This window comes from Rhinatrema bivittatum, chromosome 17 (genome assembly GCF_901001135.1).
Source record: "Rhinatrema bivittatum chromosome 17, aRhiBiv1.1, whole genome shotgun sequence".
NCBI classification, from domain to species: Eukaryota; Metazoa; Chordata; class Amphibia; order Gymnophiona; family Rhinatrematidae; genus Rhinatrema; species Rhinatrema bivittatum.
The window spans coordinates 35,129,176-35,153,424 of NC_042631.1; the positions used below are offsets into that span (position 1 = coordinate 35,129,176).

The 24,249-nt window shown below is 43.8% G+C and overlaps 1 protein-coding gene across 1 annotated transcript in view; it reads right to left on the reverse strand.

Moving 5' to 3' along the window:
* The window catches only part of ANO9 (anoctamin 9), a 110,982-nt gene that overhangs the window by 59,241 nt on the left and 27,492 nt on the right, over positions 1 to 24,249 (reverse strand). The window contains exons 2-5 of the mRNA XM_029582533.1: positions 9,398 to 9,463; positions 6,436 to 6,549; positions 2,296 to 2,435; positions 1,078 to 1,136 (exon numbers count right to left, since the gene is read on the reverse strand). Coding sequence (XP_029438393.1) covers positions 1,078 to 1,136; positions 2,296 to 2,435; positions 6,436 to 6,549; positions 9,398 to 9,463 — 379 coding nt within the window. The remainder of the gene's footprint in view (positions 1 to 1,077; positions 1,137 to 2,295; positions 2,436 to 6,435; positions 6,550 to 9,397; positions 9,464 to 24,249) is intronic.

The window sequence follows — 24,249 nt, forward strand, 5'->3', positions numbered from 1 at the left end:
TGACAGAAATGCTGGTTTTGTGTGGTCTCAGCATTGCTGGATGCTGCGGGGAGTAGTAAGAACCTACTGGACTTCAGGCAACCTTGGAGGTTATGGGGAGGGGGTGCAGGAGGATGCCCAGAGCCAGACCTGTGATTTTGAAATTGGAGGAAGGATGGGTGGGGAGGCTCAGGCTGCAAGTTTTAAAATTTTATTTTGGGGAGTGGAGTTGGGGGGGGGGGGAGGGATTTGGTGTTAGACCCTGGCATTTTTAAAGCATTTTTGGAGGATGGAATCTTCCCTGCTTTCCTGGAAGAGTTGGGTTTTTTTGTTTTTAACTTAACTGGCTATATGTTGAATATAGACTGTTAGACGTTACCCTGGTAAGATTACCCAGATAACTATAACTAAATATATTCCGTGGGAGACTTTTCCCACTGAATATTTGGATAAAAGTTATCTGGGTAACTTTACTTGGATAACTTTTCCGCTCAACATCGGAGGGAGTTTGTGTTGTTTTTACCAAGCTGGCACCAGAATGTAATGGTGAGTTGTAAAAGGAAAAGTCCTATTCTGCTCTGTATTCATTATTGGGGGAGTTTCTGTGGATGCAGTCTATAACTATAGAACTTAAGGTACAAGGTTTATATTGGGGTTCTGTCTCATCCTGTATAGGCCCCACACTTCATTAGTGTCGTCTGACCTTCTGTGAAAAGGTTGGGGAGATGATGACACCAACTGTGCCCAGTGGTGATAAAAATCTACATTTGTCCTGTGGGGGAGAGAGATGAATAGGGATTGTGGTAAGAGAGTAAGGAGGGGTCCCTGAGCAGGATGCAGGCAGTGGTACAAGTAAAGCCAGTATATTTAGAGGGGAGAGAGGGGCAATTTCCATTTTCACACAGGGTGCTGGTAACCCTAGAGCCAGCCATGAATGTGGAATAGGAAAGTTGAATTGATTTCCCCAGAGTTACGGAGAATTAATAGAGAATCCGGGATTAGAATGCCAAGATTCTCGACTCCCAACTCCATGTCCTAACCTCCTGCTAAGATTACACCTCCCCACCTTCCTTAATGATCACAGAAATATTTCATTACCTGGCTCAGTATCAGATATTATTTCAGTTTTGTACAAAATAAAATCGACAATCCGTATTCTGAAAGAGAGAGAGAGAGAGAGAGAACATAAGGTGAGTCCTGTAAGGGAGGGAGTCTTGACACTATAAACACCATACACCAGGGCAGATCAGGATGTGGAGATGCTCGGATGTCACTGAAGCACAGAGATATCAGCAAAAGACCATGCAATGTACGAGCCCAAGATTACAGGACACATACTCAGGCATGGGTGTGGTGGGGACAGAGGTCTTGCAGATAATGTTCAGTCAGGGAACGCAGGCACATCTTGGGTTCATCTCTATTTTGCTAGAGAAGCAAATGAGCCACAGAGCACTGGAAGACAATTACACTGGCTCCATGAACTGCACATTTCATATTATCAATGCAACACCGCTGAGGGGGGAAACTGGGATTTAAGGAGATGTTTTATAACTAAAACATTTCAAGATCATTTCACTTTGGAAAGGTGTTGGAAGCCTCTTCTGAGGACAGGTCCATGTAATGCTGTGGTGCCCACTTTGGTAAAGCTTTGGCAAAGCGTTGGAGTGATTTCCTTTGAGTGCAAGTTACAGATGTGCAAAGGTTTAATTCTTTTTTTTCCCCCGACTCAGTTTCCTCCTGCTCCTTTGTACTTCCAGCTGAGTCAGAACCAGGGCTGGGATATGGAACCAGGAACCCTCATTTGCAACTAGCCAGGGATTTATTTTTTTTTGCTTATTTTATATCACCTGCCAACTTACTTTAGTGCAGTCATTGCAGCAATGGTACCAGGCTGGGGGCTATGCGCCAGGGCTCCTTCTGGCACCCATAAATCATGGGCCCTAAATCCGGCCGTTAGGTATTGCCCTTGAGAGGTGATGACTCCCAAGGGTTTTGAGCACTGTCTCCACCTCATCCCCAGCCCTGGAAGTGGAAAACTTGAACTAAGGATCAGACCCAGGTCCCTCCCACACCGCAACCCAGCCCAGAGCAGAGCATTGGATGCCAGTCTTTCAAGGCACATGCAAACAATCCTTTAAATCAGACTGGTAAAAATATTCCTCATGATCCAGTTTTGCACATCACGACAAAAAAAATTTGCAAAACCCCGCGAGTTCGCATAATGTATATGCTTGCAATGTGGCAGTATCCCTTTTCTTTGCTTTCTCACATGGTCCTAATACAGGCGTGCTACGTTCAGGAGAAGGCGGCACTCACCTGGAGGTCACAGACACTTGATCTTCAAGGTTGCGGTTTTCCACAGCTTTGTCTGGATTCCTCAGGAGCCGTACATACTTCTGGAAAATATCAGGAGGCGCACTGATCCCATAAAATGTCTTAGTCTTCTCTTGAATTTTCTATTGCAAACATAAAGAAAGGGGTGTGAGAGAAGACTCCAAGACGGTCTCTTGTACTGCTGGGTTTCCCTCTCCTGGGCCTGCAGTTATTCAAGGCCTTGCTGCCTCTGCCTCCAGGTGGATCCTCAAAGAATATGAGATGAGAAACCGTCAGCGTTCATACCTCTCACTTGGATCTCAGAGCTTTGGTGGCTCCTTCAGGAGTTTACAATATCCCTAGAACCCCTTGGTGCTTTCCACGAAGATAATTACAAATCAATGCCTCCTTTTCTGAAATCACAGTGGAGCAAACTGTCCATCTTCTTTCCTCTTCTAAACTGCCTACTTATTTATTTATTTAATTTATATTCTGCTTTTCAGGCACTTCATAGCCGATTACATTCAGGTACTGTAGGTAATTGTTCCTCAAATACCATTTCCCACCCATTACTCAACTCTATTTCCTCTGCAGTCATCTCTTCCATCTGTCATCTCCTCAGTCTATCAGTTTCCACTGCAACTGTCTCCACTGTCTTCAACATGTAATCACACCACCACTCAAAAAAATACCCCTCACTGGAACCTACCTGCACTGCTAGTTATCGTCCCATCTCTCTCCTCCATTTCACATCCAAATTAATCAAATATGCCATTCACGTCTGCAGTCTTAACTTTTATTTCATCTCATAGTAACATAACATAGTAGCGATGGCAGAAAAGGACCAAAATGGTCCGACCAGTTTGCCCAGCAAGCTTCTTATGGTAGTATCTACTGTGCTGTGCAGGTCACTCCCATGTTTCTCCTTTACTGCATTCTCAATCCACTGCAGACTGGTTCTCACCCTCTTCTACATTCCACAGATAGTCTCCAATTACTTCTTTATGGCTAACACACAAAGGCCTTTACTTGATCCTTATCCTCCTTGACCTATCCACTGCTTTTGATACTGTTGATCACCACCTACTCTTTGACACCTTGTTCTCATTTGGATTTTGGGACCCTCGTCCTACTTTGGTTCTCTTCTTACCTCTCCCATCACACTTTTAGTACATTCTCTGTTGGATCTTCCTCTACCATCATCCCAATATTAGATGTTGTACCTCAGGGCTCTCTCCTGGGCCCTCTTCTCATCTCTCTCTTTATACTAATTTGCTTGGTGTTGTGATCTCCTCCTATGGCTTTCAATGCCATCTTTAGGTTGATGATTTCCAGAATAACCTCTACACTAGAAATTTCATCAGGAATCCAGCTCCAAATTTCAAGACAGAACTCATCTTTCCTTCCAAAACTTACTTATCCTTTTCTCAGTTTCTCTGTCACCCTTCCCCTCAGCCCATAATCGTGCTGTCACCTTTGACTCTTCTCTCTCATTCTTTACACAGAGCATATAGAAAGACATGGAACACAGCCAGCATGGATTTACCCAAGGGAAGTCTGGCCTCACAAATCTGCTTCATTTTTTTTGAAGGGGTTAATAAGCATGTAGATAAAGGTGAACTGGTAGATGTAGTGTATTTGGATTTTCAGATGGTGTTTGAAAAGGTTCCTCATGAGAGGCTTCTAAGAAAACTAAAAAGTCATGGGATAAGAGGTGATGTCCTTTCCTGGTTACAACCTGGTTAAAAGATAGGAAACAGAAAGTAGGATTAAATGGACAATTTTCTCAGTGGAAAAGGGAAGGGTAAACAGTGGAGTGCCTCATGGATCTGTACTTGGACCGGGTCTTTTCAATATATTTATAAATGATCTGGAAAGGAATACGACGAGTGAGGTAATCAAATTTACAGATGATACAAAATGATTCAGAGTAATTAAATCACAAGCAGACTGTGATACATTGCAGGAGAACCTTGTGAGACTGGAAGATTGGGCATACAAATGGTAGATGAAATTTAATGTGGACAAGTGCAAGGTGATGAATATAGGGAAAAATAACCCATGCTGTAGTTACACGAAGTTAGGTTCCATATTAGGAGTTACCACCCAGGAAAGAGATCTAGGCGTCATAGTGGATAATTCTTTGAAACTGTCGGCTCAATGTGCTGCGGCAGTCAAAAAAGCAAACTGAATATTAGGAATTATTAGGAAGGGAATGGTGAATAAAACAGAAAATGTCATGTCGTCTCTGTATTGCTCCATGGTGAGACCACACCTTGAGTATTGTGTATAATTCTGGTTGCCACATCTCAAAAAAGATATAGTTGCATGGGAGAAGGTACAGAGAAAGGCGACCAAAATGATAAAGGGGGTGGAACAGCTGCCCTATGAGAAAAGGCTAAAGAAGTTAGGGCTGTTCAGCTTGGAGAAGAGACGGCTGAGGGGGGATATGATAGAGGTCTTTAAAATCATGAGAGTTGTAGGATGGGTAAATTGAATCGGTTATTTACTCTTTCAGATAATAGAAGGACTAGGGGCACTCCATGAAGTTAGCAATGAGCACATTTATAATTAATCAGAGAAATTGTTTTTCATTCAATGCACAATTAAACTCTGGAATTTGTTGCCAGAGGATGTGGTTAGTGCAGTTAGTGTAGCTGGGTTTAAAAAAGGTTTGGATACATTCTCAGAAGAGAAGTCCATTACCTGCTATTAATCAAGTTGACTTAGGGACTAGCCACTGCTATTTCTGGCATCAGTAGCATGGGATCTATTTAGTGTTTAGGTTCTTGCCAGGTACTTGTATCCTGGATTGGCCACTGTTGGAAACACAATGCTGGGCTTGATGGACCCTTGGTCTGTCCCAGTATGGCAATTTCTTATGTTCTTATGTTTTTACATATCAAAAATACCAATAAAATGTATTTCTTTCTCTATAACATCACCAAAATCCACTCCTTTCTTTCTGAACATACTACCAGAACCCTTATCCATTCTCTCATTACCTCTTGCTTAGACTACTGAAACCTGCTCTTCACAGGTCTCCCAGCGAACCATCAAGCTCCACGACAATCTATCCAAAATTCGGCTGCATGACTTATCTTTTGGCAAAGTCACTACACCTACCCATCCATTTCTACATATAGTTCAAGCTCTTCTTACCTCAAAGAGCCTTCAGTCTCACACTATCTCTCCTCTCATCTCTTTCTACACCCCTCCTTGTAAACTCTGCTCATCGGCCAAGTCACTCTTATCTATGCCCTTCTCCTCCATTGCCAACATCCCCTAAGCCACAGTTTGCACTTTGTAGCTCCTTACACTTGGAATAGACTTTCTGAGTTGGTGAGTCATGCTCCATCTCCGGCCTTATTCAAATCTAGTCTAAAGAAACCACCTTTTTGAGGCTGCTTTGAAATCTTAACCCCCTGATTATCCCACTCAGCCTTATTGATTATAATAATTTTCCTAATAAAGTTATCAAAATCTCTTTTGCCCTGTATGTGTGTCTAGATTAGATTGTAAGCTCTACTAGCAGGGACTGTGTTTCTGTACAGTGCTGCATTCATTGAGTAACACTATAGAACTGATAAGTACTCGTAATAGTAAAATGTTGCAGCAGATTCCTACCATGAACACTCCAGAAATACCTGCGATCGGTTGAGATTTACAGTTAGCTTCCTCTTTCATTCCATATCCTTGCTGTAAAATTCAAAACTGTCCTAGATGGGCATATTCATAGGGCTTCAATATTCTTAGCAAACCCACATACTCGTTATTACATAGGCTGGTAGATCAATGGGCAAATAAACAAGATCAGTAGCCAGTCACAAAACCATACACATATCCAGAAAGACTGATATTAAAACAGAATTCTAACTGAAATTTTATTCAGGTAGTCAATCCCACTAAAATGCACTTTATTCACTCCCTAATACTTACTCTCTTGGTCCAACTTATCCTCTCTTAATGTTCCCCAACTCCAAGGCATTTCAGTGGGAGATTAAGACATGTCCCTTGTCTGAAGTGCCTCCAGGTATTTGTAGCACATTGCGGACACTCGGCTACTCTCTCTATAGCTGGCTTGTGCCGAACAAGGCACTAAACCTGAAGCTCAGCCGTCCAGAGATATCAGGCACCTCTCACCTTTATCTTAAACCTTTTCATTTCCAGCTCTGCCAGGAACATCCTCCGCTTGTTCTCCAATTTGGTGTTGTCATTTTGATGGTTACAGACCAGGACAAAATCCCACTTTATGCTCTAAGTTAAATGAAAAAAAGAAGAAGAAAAGATTTTTGTGAGAACCCAAGATAAGTTAATGTTGCTGACTGGGGGGGGAGGTCTCAGTTTAGGTAACCCATTCAAGGCACCGACCAAGAACACATATCTTCATCAAACTGGCAAGAATGTGCAGAGCATTTCTGACTGTAAAAGATATGTGACTGGAGAGATAGCTCTGCTGTCTGATATCTGTGGGTAACTAAGGGTGGGAAGAAGTCAAAATGTAGTTTCATTTTGTGTTTCAGTTCTGGGGAGGGGGGGGTTGCCCACAAATTTCATTTCATTTAATGTAACTCCACCCAGTGTGCCAGTCTAGCACAGGTGGGGTCATAAAATTATTTATACTCTTCGGGGCAGGAACCCCAACTCTCTTGTACCTCCTTTACCTCCCATGGTGTGGATTCTCTGGACTGGGGAAGAAAGGAGCCCTCTCAGGTCCCGATGTGACAGGGGTGGTTTTCTTGTGTTTCCCCTGGGGAGGATGCTCATCTCTATTGAAGTGCAGTGAATGCAGAAATAAATACTCTGGAGCCACTTGGTTAGTGTCCAAATTAAAAGGCTTTACTGTTAAGCACGGATGGTGAATGTCACAAAACTCAAACTGCAGCACCACAGAAGTCTCTCTTCAGTTCCTGAACAATCTCTTTCCTCTATCTGTGCAGGAGTCACTTATACCAGGGTAAGAGAAAATATCCACTCTCTTGGTTTAATTAAGTGAAGTTCCCCAATGGGCAGGGTCTTTAGGATGGTCAAAACCCCTTCCAAGCTGATGAAAATAGTAAAGTCTATGGCACAGAGAGTAAATCCCCTCTTTCTCTCCCCAGGGTGGTGAACACCGGATGGGTGTCCCCAAAGATGTTATTTCCTTCTCCTACGGTTAGCAGATCTTCAGGATCTCCTTGATATTGTACAGCCTCTTTAGTACTCTCTCTGGATCCTCTTTGAAACAAGCACTTCTCTTGTCGCTAGCAGGAAGGAAGGGGCAGCCAAACTTCCTCCTGGATCTTCTAACAAAAATGTTCTTTCCCCAAAATGGAACAGAAACTAACAACGGTTCTCCTCCTCACAGCAGGTCACCACCCCTTCAGGGGCGTACCTTCCCTATCCCTGGGGGCTCACCCGCAGGGTTCCCTAAGCCCTACGTATAAAGACAGGCCCAGGTGTCCAGTGAGGCTCCTAACAAAAAATCTCAGAAATCCATAAATTTAGACTCAGAGGGAACTCAACCAGACAGGTTGTGTACTGGAAGAGGAAATCCCTGCTGACCCTGGTCAAGACCAACAGTTTGGGTTAGCCCTGCCTTTACTGACTGGGCCTGTAAAAAGAGCAAAAGTTAACTCCTGACACCTCTGCACTCTGTGCTAGCTTAAATGGACTGCACCCCAAGCTGTAGCAAGGGCTTGGATATATATTGTTTCAAGTGGGTTGGCCATTCCAGACCCCACAGAAGGAGAGGCTGTATTTTTGAATGGATTCTCTCTTCACTCTAACCTATTCTCTCTCTCCCTCCAGCTGAGAAAGGGCTCAACCAGGTCCTACTGGTGATGCAACCGGAGGATCAGTCACATAAACATTTAAAAAATCCCCCTAAAAATGGGGGGGGGGGGGGAAAACGGGGCCTCTCAAAGCCTCCCATCCCCACAACCCGAAAAAATGTCAAACCCAGAATCCTCCCTGGCCCCCACTTACCCAATCCAGAGGGGATATGATGCCAAGGATTAGGCCCAAGCCAAAGCATTGGCCTTGCATAGGCCTAGGCCGCAGTAGGTCACCGCTACCTCGGCCTAAGCCCTACACAAGGCTCAGGCTTTGAGGCCTGGTCCTAATGCCAGAGCCCAGTCCAGAGACCGGGTCCAGATGCTTGGGCCTTTGCTCGAACCAGGCCTGACGCTGGGGCCTTGGCCTAGGCCAGGGCATGGGCCCAGGCCCAAGCGGACCGACTGGACCTGGGTCTGAGCCCTGGCCCAGGCGTCAAGACCCAGCTTCCAGACTGGGCTGGAAACATTGAATTAGGTAAGTGAAAATATTTTTGGGGCCTCTGCCTTTGCTTGGCTCTCAGCCGAGGCCCCAGTATTGGGCCAGGGCCTAGGCTGAGATCCCAGCATGCACTCAGGCAAAGGCTGCGGTTCTTTTGGTGGAATGCGGCCCATGCCTAGGTGAAGCCCAGGCCGAGATGCCGGAGTTATGCTCAACCATAGGGTTTTGGATCTGGCCATTCCCTAGGTGAGATTCCAGCATCAAGCCTAGACCTAGCCCTGAATTGATGACTTTTTTTTTTTAATCGATTTAAAAGATTCTGACAAAATGTCATCAAACTTATCGTTCCGTTTTGAAAATGACCGAAAAGAAATAGGAAATTGCTTCTCATTTACTATTTCTTTTTCCTGAATGACCATCCCTACCAATATCTTCTTTATAAAACTTTGGTCTTGAATAAACAAGTCAGTGTCACCTCCTGTGAAGGAGCACCCATAGTAACCAGCTACTGAGAGTTTTTCCAAAGGTGCCACATAAATTAAGAGATATTAAATGATTCTCAAATACAGATAACTGTAACCTTCCTATAACATGCAAAGGCTATAGCTCCATTACAGTTCCATTCTGATGTCAAAAAGTGCCTTACCACTTCAAAGACCTTTGGTCTCGTCTGTAATTGACTACAGTGATGCTCCTCATCAGGCAAAGGTGGGAAAAGGAGAGAGAGAAAAAGCAAGGGAAACGAGGGAGGCCGAGAAGCCGGGCAAGGTTGGGGCTGGACAGAGTTAGGAGAAGGGGAGATAGCAAGAAAAAAGGAAGGTCTGTGAGGGAGCAAAGGATGAGAACTCACAGCTTCCTGGAGCTCTGTTAGCAGGAGCAGGTTTTCCCTCCAGGGTGTCAACAGACCATCGTTCTCCTGAAAAAGAAAAAACAGTTTTGTTAGCAGTCCAATACTTCCAAGCCATGGACTTCCAATAGACAGTCCTAAAGGAATGGAAAGTAGGCGGGAGGAAAAAAGTGCTAAAAAGAAACACACACATTAAAATGATTGCCTACTGTATTGTTTTATTTTTTCATCTCTCTCTCGTTATTCAGCTTCTGTTGTTTAGCATTGGGCTTCTTTTCTATGGCCCTTTCTTGAGCACAATAAGTTCACAGGTTATGGTGTTTTGTTCCTCTCTGTGTCCCTCTCCCCACCTATTACATTGATGGTCCTCGGCACAGAGGACTGGATTACACATGCGATCTGTAGTTGATTGCTAGGTAGTGTTATAGATGACGGTCAGGACTCGTCCCTGGCCCAGTAGCTGGGTCCAGAAGGAAGCATACAATTTTTCTGCAAAAGAGAAAGAACACTGTGCTGGGCCTTGTAGGCTAGCACCACAGACTAGCCAGTTCACATGCTATTACTGCACGGTTTTCCTGGTGCTGCCAAATAGCCACAAAGCAGAAGACATCCAAGAACAACCAGTTCCAAACTCAAAGCACCAATATCATTGCAAAAAAATCAGCAGTGAGCCATAACAGAAAACAGAGCAGCAGTTCCTACCACCTTGAGAAACTTGTTGGGCAGGACTGGATTGGCCCTGAATTTTTTTTATGCTGTCATTATTATGTTACTATTTTACTAGAAAGTAAAAACAGGAAAGGGAAAGGCTATGCCATATAAATAATTTCAATTCCTGACTCAAACCTGGGTTGTAAGGAAAGTCGTTTTGGATACATTGGGGGCTAAGGCCACATTTGAAGCAATAAAGGTTATATGATAAGGATGGCCTACATTTTTCTTGACAGGAAAGAGGATGCTAAGTGAAAAAGTATCAGGCATTTAAACTAGGAAGCGGGGGTGGCTGGAGGTGGCCAGTGAAATTGGCATGTCACCCCCAAGCATTAGCAATACATGAAGTGGGAAAAGAAAGTAACAAAATCAATCAGTTAAAAAAAACCATAAAACGGTAAGTAGGAAGAGCAGCTGGAAAGCTATGACTGCTAATGCTCGTAGTCTGAGCAATAAATTCCCAGGTCTGGTGGAAGCGACTTGGACATTGTTGCTGTTACAGGGACATGCTTCACTGAGTCTCATGATTGGGATGCAGCCAGCCCAGGTTATAACTTGTTAAGGAAGGAAGGACAGAAAAGGGAGAGGGATAGCTCTTTATATCGTAAACAATGTCCAAACAACTGAATTGCAATGGATGTGGGGTCAAGAAGAAGCATTATGGATCTTCCTAAAAAAAAAAAAAAAAAAAAGATGGTGCTACCATTTTTTACTGCTGTGATCTACAGGTCTCCAACTCAAACAGAACTGGACAGCGATGTGATCGAGGACATCCAAAGGTAGAAAGAAGGGAGAAGTGTTGATTGCTGGAAATTTTAATCTGCTGGATGTAGATTGGAGCATCCCTTCTGCGGAATCTACAAAAAAGTAGAAAAGACAGTGGATGACCTGAAGGGGCTTTGCTGAAACAAATGGAGAGTTGAGACTCCATCTAATATCTGCTAATGGAGATAATGTCTCTAATGTTGGGGTAGGGGCTCACCTGAGCAGCAGTGATCATCAGATGGTACGGGTCGATATCACGAATAAGATTCAGAGAAGTCACACAAAGACCCGAGTTTTGAATTTCACAGATACAGACAGTGTCAAAATGGGGACCTGCCTGGAGGAAGAACTGGAAGACTGGGAGAAAATGGGGAGAGGTGGAACAACAGTGGGCCAAATTAAAAGGAGCTATTAAAAGGCATTAAATCTATATGTAAGAAAAGTAAACAAGAGCAAGAGGAAAAAAAATAATCTAGTTCTCTAAGGAGATGGCTGAAAAAATTAAGGCAAAAAGAACAGCGTTCAAGAAGTATAAAGATCCCAAACAAAGGAACACAAGGAAGAATATCTGTTAAAACTAAGGGAGACAAAGAAAGAAATCAGGAAAGCAAAAGGTCAAGTGGAAGAAAGGATTGCCAAAGAGGTAAAGCGAGTTAATAAAACATTTTTCAGATATATCAGAGAAAACAGGGAGGCCCAAAGTGATATAGTGAAATAGAAAGGTGACTAGAAGCAATGTGTGGAGAGAGACAAAGAAATGGCAGAAATATTAAACAAATACTTCAGTTCGGTGTTCACTACAGAAGACCCTGGAGAAGGACCATTGCTGATTGACAGGACCATAGATGGGGATGGGGTAGACAAAACTTCATTTTACAGAAGAGAATGTATGGGAAGACATGGGGCAAGATGAGGTTCATCCCAGGATATAGTTAGGACATCTATCCAGAAGAGGAGGAGATGGCACTGTTTGACACCAAGAATGATTGCCTTAGAAGCTTCATGGGAATACTGGCCACAAAACAGCAAAAGAAGGTGACACTTTTATGGTGGCTGCAGCCTCAGTCACATTAACTATTTCAAGGGGGGAATAAAGAGATCAGGTAAGGAGATACATTTCCACTACTCTATTTTTGACACTTGATTCCTCTATGTGGGGAGGAAAGAGGCCATGGTGCCTTCCAGTTTAAAACATTAGCTGTCAGCACACTTACTTTTACTTCATCTCAAAGCATGAATCACAAGGACATCACAAACAGGCTGCATCCCTCGGGGTGGCCACCATTGCCTCAGAATGCATGCAACAAAGCACACAACATAAGAATGTCACAGGAGGGTTAAGGCATGCCCTGGTTTTGCTAGGGCAGTCACAGCCTTAAAAATCTTGAGTTTGGCTATGCACCAGGGGTGCAGCCAGTCCGAGAACCTTGGGAAGATATGGACAGGTTTCCCCTGGTCCTGTTACTGAGGCATCCCCATTAGTACGTGCTCATGCTTCTGAGCAGAATGTAGCTAAAAGCTGCTGCAATTAGCGAGGATAGCTAGGCCTTTCCCTCCTCTACCACTCTGGGTCTAGCTGTTTTCAAAGAGTCCAGATTTTTGTTCTGGAATTACAGTAACCACACAGCATAAACAGGATCTCCTGAATATAATCTTTCATAGGAACTGCTATGTAATCCTCACAATTAACTCCTCTTTCTTCCACATGGGAGAGCTGAATTTCGTCTTGACTAGATCTGGTATAGCGAGAGAAGCAGTGACTAAAGTTCTGTAGAGAGGGCATTTTAAGTTCTGAGCTCAAAGAGGGAAAGCAGATGCCTAAAGCAGATTGTACTCCATAGCTGACAGATGTCTGAGGAAAGATATCCCAGATGCACGGTCAGAAGCCATCTGGTTTTCTGGAAAGAATATGATGGAAACCAGGGCCAGATTTGCATTGCCGGCACCCATAGGCAGCAGAGGGTGGCAAACACCCTTCTCCCCTCCCCTCCCCTCCCCTGAGAAACTCGGGCAAGGGAGGGGGTCAGCTCCCAGTGGCTCCCCTAAAGCAGCATTGTCCTGATCCTGCACAACGGCAGCAGCAACCCTAGAAGAAATTCAGCACGGGGCCTGCGGCCCACGGCCACACAGTCAAGGCCCAGGCCCCTTTTCCCCACACGGGCTTCCTGTTACTATGGAAACCCATGTGAGAGACAGGGCCTTGAGCATGCGGCTATGGGCTACAGTCCCCACGCTGAATTTCTTTTAGGTTGCTGATGCTGCCGCTGTGTAGGATCAGGATAAAGCTGCTTTAGGTAAGCAGCTGGGAGGCAGGTGGGCCCCGATAGAGCATAGCAGTAGCCGCAACGCTGCAGTGCCTATCAAAATTTGACGCCGGAAGCAGATGCCAATGCCTAAATCCGTGCCTGATGGAAACTGTATTGCATGTCTCTGGACATTTTCCATCCAACCTATCCCTCTGCATCCTAAACATTTGTGTCACTGAGGCTGCAGTGTACATAGAGGTCTAGAATGTAAGGGGGGTTTATTTAAGCTGCGCTAGGCCTTTACTGTATGGCAAACACCTTAATGCAGCAATAAAGTGTGGTATTTTAAATACCACACATCATTTCACACACACAGCACCCCCATATTGCAAATGTATGCAAAGCAGCTTATTACTAGCCTAAAATATGTAGATGAAATAACACAGCTTGCCTTAAAAATTGTAAGCTGCCTTATTTGATCCATAGTTAAGCTACAACTCAAGAGTTAAGGCTGACTTTCCTGGTGAGCACCAGGATGCTAACGCGTGCCCCGATGCGCCATGTGTTAAAGGGCTCGAGCAGCCTAACAGAGCGCCCCCCCCCCCCGCCCAGTAAAGAAACTGCACCAGGAGTCTGAAGAACCCCCCCCCCCTAATCCCTCCATTCCCCCACCTCCAGCTGCCCCTTGAGGTGGCCCCAGTGTAGAAATAGTTTTAAGAAAAAGAAAAAGATAAAGTAAGAAGCTTATTGGTACAAGCTCCTCCCCTTGGGGAGGGAGTGAGGCAGGAGGTCTCTCCAGCCCCCCCCCCCCCCGGTGGGGTTTTCTCTACTTCGGGCACAGGGTGGGGGCGCTTTGTTGGGCCACTCTGGCCTTTTAACAAGATGTGAGCCTTGAGCTGTGGGGTCACCATTGCGCAGATCTTCATGTATTCTACTGCTGGGGAAAACACCGGGGCTTAGTAAATGACCCTCTAAATCTGACAGCTACTTGCTAACATTCAAAGTCGCTAAGAAAGAAGGAAATTTTGTTTAAAAATTGTGCGGTTTTATTGAGGCAGTTTTCCTGCAGAAACAGTGTAGACACTGCCAGCCCTTCTGAAAGCCAGGGTCTTTCTCTCCTTAATAGGGGCTCTTCAGCTTCTAGGCATGGGGCCTGTATCCTGCTGGCTAAATCCAATACAAAGCCACAACAGGCAGGAAACTGCAGGAAACAAGCAAACTGCAGAAAGGATAAAACAGGAAAATGGAGAGAGCTCCGAGCATGGAAGGTTGAAAACTGTGGACTTTTGCGATTTTCTTGCACCTTTTGCTCAGGTAACCTGCCCCCCCTGACACTGGCCCACCCCCAATGTTGGTTCTTCTTTTCTCACTGTTCTCACGCTTTGCTTTCCTAAAAGGTCTCTACCTGGATTGGCCCAGTGCCAGGGGCTCCTGGGAGTGGGAGTGGGAGGGAGCCTGTTCAACCGGTTCCGCCAGTTTCTCTCCTCTCCGACCCCATTCTTTGGTAACCTTGCACTTTTCTTTTTAGGCTGTTGATCTTTTTCGCAGTCAAGTTTCACCCAGTACACCTCTCCCAACAATTCCTCCATTCAGCTACGTATTTCAGGTCACTTTGGTTCAATTTCTCTCAGCCATTCTGTTTTCCCAACTTCACCCACAATTGAAAGGTGGTTAAGGAAGGGGTGGGGTGGGATTTTGTGTTTTGTACATTTGTTATTATGTGATAAGTTGCATATCCCCTTTTGGGCAGATATGTGGAATTGTAACTCTATTGAAGCTCGCTTTGGGCTTAAAAGTTAGGGCATTTAATGAAATGTAACAAATACAAATTTAAGCAAAACAAAAATGTTTCAGTAAATTCAGGTTTCAGTTAACTAAACAAAATTATTGCAGTAAGTTCCCCTATTCTGATTTATATTTAATTTCTATTGAGATGATAGTACTTCGAGCTTTGGATACTTCTACTTTACAAGCTGCACCTCGGAGAACACTGGACCAGCATTCATATTGTGCTCCCTGTAAGCTAAGCAAGGTTGGATCTGGCTACTACTTGAATGGGAGACCAACTAAGAACAGCAGGAGTTCAGTTAGGGAAAACTAATACCGTAATGTAAACAGCAGAATGGATTCACAAATGTGAATCACAGTCACTCAGCCAACTGACTACTATTAACTGCATACTGAACACTTAAAACATTCAACCTTTATCAGGCTAAATAAATTAGTGCACTGTCTGAGTACATTCACAACCAGCTGACGAGTAGACTCACTGAAAGACATTCTTAAAGGGAGTCAGAGCGAGGCAATTTAGTATTACAGCAAAATAGGAAAATTATGCACTCACCCATTACACAAGACCACATGCTGGAGACTCTGTTAAATGTTTGATTTTTTAAAAATTAAAACATAAACACTTATTATTTTTAATCTATAGTAGATATAAGTGTGACCGTGTTCCCAAAACTATGATCCTTATCTGTACAGATTGTAATCATAACTTCTAAGCAACTAATTAATAATCTCTATTTTGTTAAACGGAGTGTGTGCCTTTAAACCATGATTGATATAATCCATGATCCATCACGGGTATAAAGAGTGAGATACACAGGGAATGTATTCTAATAGATGAATATTTTAAAACTTGCTTTTTCAAAGTCAGTTACAGAAGTGTGCTTTTGGCAAGTATTGCTAAAAGTGTAAGCCAAGTGCTCCTGATGGCCTTTATCAGTGGATGTATTGGCTTCAACGAGCATGCTTTTCCATTGAATGCAAGGATTTTTATTATACTAAATGACTAGGTTCTAAATATTATTAACAACAAAACTCCCTCCACTATTAGGCACATTGGTTATACACTGTGAAAAACACCACTCAGAACTTTGTAGCAAATCTGCGTTAGAATAACAGCCACTAACACCTAGGACTCACACAAGAAAAAACATTCCTATGAAAAGGCAACACTGTAAATAGAATATAGGGCCCTAGAAAACGTATACACTCCTACTGGGAAAGCAGAACAAGATGAACTAAGATCCCTACTAGGGATTGTGCATTCGTTTAAAACAAATGGCCTATCCGCGACAAATATACCATATTCCTTTGATTCGTTGCCTCCAAAATGTATGAGCAAAGTTCCACGAATGAAACATGTGTCATTTGTTTCATTCGTTTATGTTTCCCCATTGAAAAGCATTTGCGCATTAAAACAATAGACTGGGCAGATCATGTGGGAGTTCTATAGCAACCAGCCCTCATGCCTATGACTCATGTTTGAGGTAAGAGGAGAACCGGGATCTGTTATCAAGGAAACCAGACTGACAAAGCAAGGGAACATATCAGAGGGAAGCATTTTTCTAAATCAGCGAATCACTGAACTTTCCATCCTTTACATTTCAATCGCAGATTGTTTCAGCTTGCAGTTGGATTATCTCTCTGGCTGGTGGAGGATACATCCTGCTTTGCTGTTGTCTTAGAATTCTGTATTACTACAGTCTTCTGTATCAACAGTGCTTTGGTTCAAGATTAGAAACATTCCTTCTAATCCTGTTAGCTGCTGTCACACTGTGTTAATTTGCACAGGTTTATAATTTTTTTTTTTTTAAAACATCTCACTGCTGTCTCTGCTACTGACTTAGAGGAAGGTTAGTATTTTCCATCACTCCCTTCCCTTTAGAGGGAAGTCACTCTAAGCTGCCTGGCCTGCCTAGCTGGCACTGGATATTTTTGTAGCAATTTATTAAATTTTAAACCTGTTGCTACCAGTGTAGTACTAGCGCTGTATCTGAACTCTGCCACAGTATCCCACATAAAGAGGCTGTTTTAACTCTCTTTGTCTGGGTCTTAGATATGTTAGTGCCATCCACAAAGAGTGCAGTAGGTTTGTGCCGGTTACCCCACCACAGGTACAGCCAGTCACTTTGTGGATTATTTTTATTTTGATACTGCATTTAAATTATTAGTGCACTCACTTTTACTTCTGGTTTACCAGTAGTGAGCTCACACACATAGTATAGTACTATATCATTCTTCACTTTTTCTGTGTGTTGTATGCATCAGCGTGCACTGTAGTCACTAGCAGAGCAAAATACTACTAAATTCTTGTTCTACATAAGAACATACTGTAGCGTATTCTCTCTGTGTATTGTTCAGTCTTACACACAGAAGGATCACTGTAGTAGTTCATCACACTAGAGTCATCAGTGTGATTAACCACCAAATTTTCAGAAATTAAATATTAATTGACAACATCTTTTGTCCAGCACTGCAGCAGAAAAAAAAAATCCATTATGTCAGCCAAAGGACGTGGGAAGCCCACAGTTGTTGGCAGGGGATTTGCTAGACAGACAACAGCGAGTCCACCAACTAAGATAAAGAGGGATTTTTTCAAATCCCAAACGTCAGCAGGGGAGACAGGCATGTCAAGCCACAAGAAGTTGAGATTTGGGGAGGATATGCCAGTTGTTCTATCAATATCTCAGCCAGATTCTGCTATTTCAGAGTAGAGAGAAAGGGAAGGCACTAGTAGTATTAGTAGCAGCAGTGTACAACCCCCAGTGCCTACAGAAGTATAAGTACAAGTAGTGAAAATGAAACCAGCACCGCAAACCCTTAATGCAGCAGAGGCTAAGGATCAGTTTGTCATCCTCTTCTGATTCAGAGCTTCATGAATCTCCCTTCAAAGGATTTCCTGAAGCAGAGATAGGAGAGACATCAGCTGAAGACCCTGTATTAGGAGGTTTAGTCAGTACTGTGCCTGCTTCCACTTCACTGTCAGAGGAGAGAGAGAGAGGCAGGAAGACATGTTAGTGAGGAGGAGCAGGCCACACCGACAGTGCAGGAAAATAGAATGAGTGAATCCTCTGCTGCAGTTCCTCAAGCTTCATCTGTGACCCCACTTCATTGCCAGCAGCACCATCCACCCCAAAGTATGCAAACAGAGGCATGAAATCACAAAAGAAATCTGTGATCTGGAGCCATTTTCAAATGAGGGAGGACCACGCTTTGCGCGTTGTAAACTATTATGCAAAGGACATCAGCCGAGGGAAGCAACTGGGCCTCTTAAGCAATGCTGGAATGGAGTATCACCTGAAGAAGCAGCATCCTCTTCAATGTGCACCTGGGGATAGTAGTCAGGGGCCCCTTCTGCAAGCAGAGGACACTATTCTTTGAAAAGGGGATGAGTGTTCCTCAAGTTTCCTTCCACCAGTCAGGTGGCAGGCCGGCAACAGCAGTCCCCATCTATAGCTAAGATGCGACAGCCCACAATAGAGGAAATGGGGTGGTATTCAGTGGCACCGTCACAGGGAAAGAGGTAGGCAGCATCCCAAAGTGGTGACAAGGACTATCGGTGAGATGATTGCTTTAGACAATCAGCCCCTGCAGGTCATTGAGAAGATGGATCTCAGGCATTTGCTGCAGCTTCTAGTGCCAAACTATATTCCCTCCAGGACCACTTTCAGCAGAAAGATCATCCCCAATTTGTATAAACATTATCATAGCCATGTGCAGGTGCTGCTGGTGAAGGCACAGGAGAGCAGTGTCCATTTCACAAGTGACATACGAACATCACAAATGCCACAACACTGATGGGACCTGGCCGAGGTAGGGGCAGGCAGCAGCTTCACAGAGGCTGGAGCAACAGGACACAGGTTCCCATACCTCTGCCAATATTTTAGCAGTGATTTGAGGAAATTCTGGAGGGCTGCAGCTGGATCAGAGAGCCAGAAGTATCAATGCAGGTTTCTTTATCACTGCAATGGCTCTAATATGATTCAAGGCAGTATCTGATGGTGGATATCAGGTATATGATGCTTCACTCACACCCTGCACTTAGCAGTGAAGGAGGCCCTGGGGCTGGGGTCCAGGAATCCCAGAGCATGCATACCGCATGGCCTTACTAGATGAGTGTAGACAAAATAGCTAGGCATTTCCACCAAAGCGTGAAGGGCGGGTGACCTTCTCCATGAAAAGCAGAGGAATTACAGATGCCTCACAAGCACCTCATTATAGATGTGGGGTACCTACTGGAATTCAACTTTCACAATGCTGCAGAGGCTAATGGAGCAACAGACTCCCCTGCATGATGTGTCTCGGGAAATGGAAATAAGTGTGCAGGCTCCCCTAGGACATCAGACTGGTCAGTCATGAGACAGCAATCCTGAAGCCCTCTAAGGATGCCATGGAGGAGCTTGAGTGCTACAAGCGCCATCTTGGGAGATGTCATCCGAATAGTAAACAACCAGTTAGAAAAGACGAGGGCTTTCAACAGGAAGAGGAATGAGAGGTGAGGTGCTACCACTGTTTGGGTGTCCTTGGAAAAGCAGGTGACAGAGAGACTAGTACCTCTGACCAGAAATCCCACATACAAGCTCACTACATTATGTGATCCTTGTGTGAAAGGGAAACATTTATTTCTTTATTTAAAGAGATTTATTACCCACCCTTCCTATGTTCAGAGCAGGGAACAATAAGAGCATACATAAACAGAAATAAAAGGGGAAACAGACATTATATATATCATTCAGGAATAGCATGTCATTACAATAATACATGGTCAAGCTTGAGAAAGCTTTTTTGAAAAGAGAGGTTTTGAGAACTTTTTTAAAGAAAGTTCTATTTTGGAGGCATCTTAGTTCTTTGGGTAGGGTGTTCCAAAGGCGAGATCCTGAGAAGAAGGCGCATTCTCTGGTTTCCTCGAGGTGTGTGAGCCTAGGGGATGAGACATCTAAAGGCATGAGATTGGACAATCTGAGGTGCTAGGAGGGGGTATGGATTTTTATTATAGAGGAAATCCAGGGCGAGTGCAAGTTATGAATCAAGGAGTGTATAATCATGGCAAGCTTGTATTGTACCTGGAAAGGGATTGGGAGCCAATGTAGGGATTGAGAACAGGAGAGATGTGATTGCATATCAGACTGACCGTAAGGAGTCTTGCTGCCAAATTTTGAATGATCTGTAGAGGATGGGTCACATATAAAAGGTAGACCTGCCAGGAGGGAGTTTCAGTAGTCTATGATAGAGAATATTAGGGATTGGAGGACAGTCCTAAAGTTGGAAGGTTCAAGGAGTTTAAGTTGATGGAGTAAGCGTAGTTTGTGGAAGGAGGACCTGGTAATAGTTCTTATATGTTGGTGCATAGAAAACGATGAGTCAATAGTGATTCCCAGGTTTCTTACATTTTGTGAGATGGCAATTGATTGGGAGTCAAAGAAGAAAAGGTTGGGTGCATTATCCACTAGTTGGCGTGTTAGGATAATGATTTCAGTTTTGAAGATGTTGAGGGCTAGTTTATTGCTGTATAGCCATCTATGGGTGAGGAAATATTCTGTGAGGGTCCAGGTTTCCTTTAGGGGAAAAAGGAAATGAATGTTATTGGTGTAGATCTTGTAGTGGACTCCAAGGTTGGCAAGGGTTCAATATAAAGGAGTAAGGTAAAGGTTGAATAAGGCAGTCGATAGAGCAGAACTTTGAAGTATCCCAGAGCTCAGGGGCGTCAGGGAGGAAGTGAAGGAGTCGATTGTGACTTGTTGGGTTCTGTTGTTCAAGTAAGATGAGAACCAGGCCATCACGGAGTCAGACATTCCAATGGAGCGCAGTCTTGAGAATAGGATGGTATGGTTGATGGTGTCAAATGCGGCAGAGGCAAAGGAGAAACACTGAACCTTGATCAAAACCTCGTCTCACTGTGTCAAAGCTGGAGAGCAGCAGTAATTTGGTGCTGTGGTGCTTTCTGAACGCGAATTAGTGCAAGGTGTTGCATATAGAGAAAAATAACCCTTGCTTTAATTACACGGTTAGGTTCCATATTAGGAGCTACCACCCAGGAAAAAGATCTAGACATCATAGTGGATAATACTTTGAAATAGTTGGCTTAGTGTGCTGCGGCAGTCAAAAAAGCAAACAGAATGTTAGGAATTATTAGGAAGGGAATGGTTAATAAAACAGAAAATGCCATACTACCTCTGTATCGCTCCATGGTGAGACTGCACCTTGAATACTGTGTTCAATTCTGGTTGCCACATCTCAAAAAAGAGTTGCGATGGAGAAGGTACAGAGAAGGGCGACCAAATGATAAAGGGGATGGAAAATCTCCTCTATGAGGAAAGGCTGAAGAGGTTAGGGCTGTTCAGATTGAAGAAGAGACGGCTGAGGGGGGATAAGATAGAGGTCTTTAAAATCATGAGAGGTCTTGAATGAGTAGATGTGAATCACTTATTTACACTTTCGGATAATAGAAGAACTAGGGGGCACTCCATGAAGTTAGCAAGTAGCACATTTAAGACTAATCGGAGAAAATTATTTTTCACTCAACGCACAATTAAGCTCTGGAATTTGTTGCCAAAGGATGTGGTTAGTGCAGTTAGTGTAGCTGGGTTTAGAAAAGGTTTGGATAAGTTCTTGGAGGAGAAGTCCATTACCTGCTATTAATTAAGTTGACTTAGAGAATGTCCTCTGCTATTACTGGCATCAGTAGCATGGGATTTTCTTAGTGTTTGGGTACTTGCCAGGTTCTTGTGGCCTGGTTTGGCCTCTGTTGGAAACAGGATGCTGGGCTTGATGGACCTTTGGTCTGACCCAGCATGGCAATTTCTTATGTTCTTATGTGGGTCGGACTTGTTTAAATAAGTCAGCGACAATAGCAAGTTGAAGGGAAGAGTTGATGAACTTAGTCATAAATGGAGCAATATCCAGTTTGATCAATGTAATAAGGGTAGTATAACAGGGATTAAGGGGATTAGCCGATAGTTTGAGGTTACTGATGATCTTGATGGTGTCAGATTCCATAATATCTTCGAAACGTTCCCAGGTTAGGCCATCTGAGTTCTATTCATTGGTTTCTTCCAGATGGGAGTTATTAAAGGTTTTGTTTACCGTTGCTGTCTTGTTAGTAAAACGTGTGGCAAAGGTTTCTGCGATGTTCATCCCTGGGAGTGAAGGTGGAAGAGTAGAGGTGGCTGAGCTGGGGTTAATTAGTTTCTTAACAGCAGCATATAATTCTCTAGGGTTGTTTAGTGTGGCTGACAATTTCGTGAAGATGAATGATTTATTTGCGGAGTTGATGGCCTCTTGGTATAATACAAGTGCACTGGAGATGAACAATCTGACACACATGAAAAGCATGCTGACAGAGAAGGTCTGTCAGCTAGAGAGCCAGAGGTTGAGCCAGAAGGGATGTGGCACAGGAGAAAACACCCTCACTGGGTCAGTCCGTAGCGCAAGTCAGAGCAGCACCCCATCATCGCCATCTAGCACACCCTCCACAGGAAAACAGAAACAAACCTCACTTCTGTCTCAGGTGATCATTAAAGCAGCTGGGAAGAAAGATTCACGTCTAATACCACCAAAGGAGATGGCAGCTCAAATCTCAGCGACACGCTATCTCACTGAGTCCATTGAAGACACTGAGACAGATGTGCTTGCATATTGGTCTCACAAGTCTAATATCTGATCAAATGTAGTGAGTGGCTCAACACTATCTCTCTTGTTCACTGTCCCCAGCGAAAGAGTGTTTTCCATGACAGGAGACATCATAAGCCCTCATTGCTCCAGGCTGTCACCACCCTTGATGAAAAAGCTAGTGTTCCTTAAAATTAATCTGCCTTTTTTTGGCTATCCAGATTTGCCATGCAAGTGGCAAGATGAATGAATGGAACATGAAAGTCCTGTAGTTGCTGGTTGCTCTGCCTTTCTGCATGCCATGCCTCAGTAAAGCAATGTGGCCTAGATCCAGCATCCAGCAAAATCCAGTGATTGTGATTGACTAACTGCATCTGCCTGCTCTGTCTGCAATACCATGAATTGGACCACACTCCACCAACCACAGTGATGCTGCTATCCAGGCCCGAGATACCAAATCAATACCAAACACCACCACTGAGGTATGATCCCACGACCTTTTACATTGGAAAGAAATCAGTAGAACTAGGGGTCATGAAGTAATGCTCCAGGAAGGACGACTTACAACCAACGTCAGGAAATATTTCTTTACGGAGAGGATGGTGGATGCCTGGAAGGCCCTTCCAGAGGAGGTGATGAAGACAAAAATGGTGAAAGATTTCAAAGGGGCATGGGATAAACGCTGTGGATCCCTAAAGGCTGGAGGATGGGAATAAAGAAATGAGTACATGGGGGTAACTTGCTGGTATGGCCGTTATTGCCCTTAACAAATATGCCACCGCTCTAAAGACATGCACAGAGAGAGCCTTACATAATCTGCCAAAGGATAGCCTTCAAAATAAACAGCTTTAAAAAGCAAAGTTAACATTTTAAAATGTATACGTTCTGACACAGGCAACCTCTGCAGTTGCTCTGATACCAATGTAATATATTCTTAATACTTAGTACTGGTAATCACTTGTGGCTACCCCATTTGTACTAACTGGAGCACCCTAACCAACTTCTTAGGCAAGCCCACATATAGAGCATTATATTAATTGAGTTTGCACCAAACAAGGGGGCTGCATTACTGATCACAAATCTGAACTAGATCACAGAGGTTTCAACTGTCAATCTTACTAAATGCAGATCTAGCAACCATTTTAACTTGCAACGTCACATGAGTAAATTCTGCATAAAAGGTGCCTTTCTTTGCAGATGACACTATTTCTTTCCAGATTACCCTGGTGTCCCAGATGATGAGCAGGACACTGGTGCTCCTGACCCAGTGATTACAAGAGAAAGGGTGGTGGCTGATGGGATTCCTCTTATTTTCCAATCACTTCTTAAGCAACCCTTATCTGTTGCACAAGATCTGTCCGCATGCACCCTCCCAGTCTTCTGATCAATACTTGCTAGCCGTCCCCCAGTTTAAAGACGATCATCATTATCAGGTGACATGGAATAGGGCGGTTTCCATCATTGCTCCCACTATGTGGGATAGTAGGATAGAGGTTTTAAGAAATCTTGAAGAATTTGTGTTGGGTGTTGCGGAATATAAATGCGACATAAATAACAAACTAATGAATCAATAATGTATTCTATCAATTTTAGTTTGTCACCATAATGGTCCTCCCTTGTGTGACACAGTTGCTTTCACTGTGCTGCACCCGACTGCTCAACTAGATGGGGTCATTGAAAAGACTGCTTACCACCAGGATGCCTTTTGCCTGCTCTAAGTCTTTCGTATGGACCTTT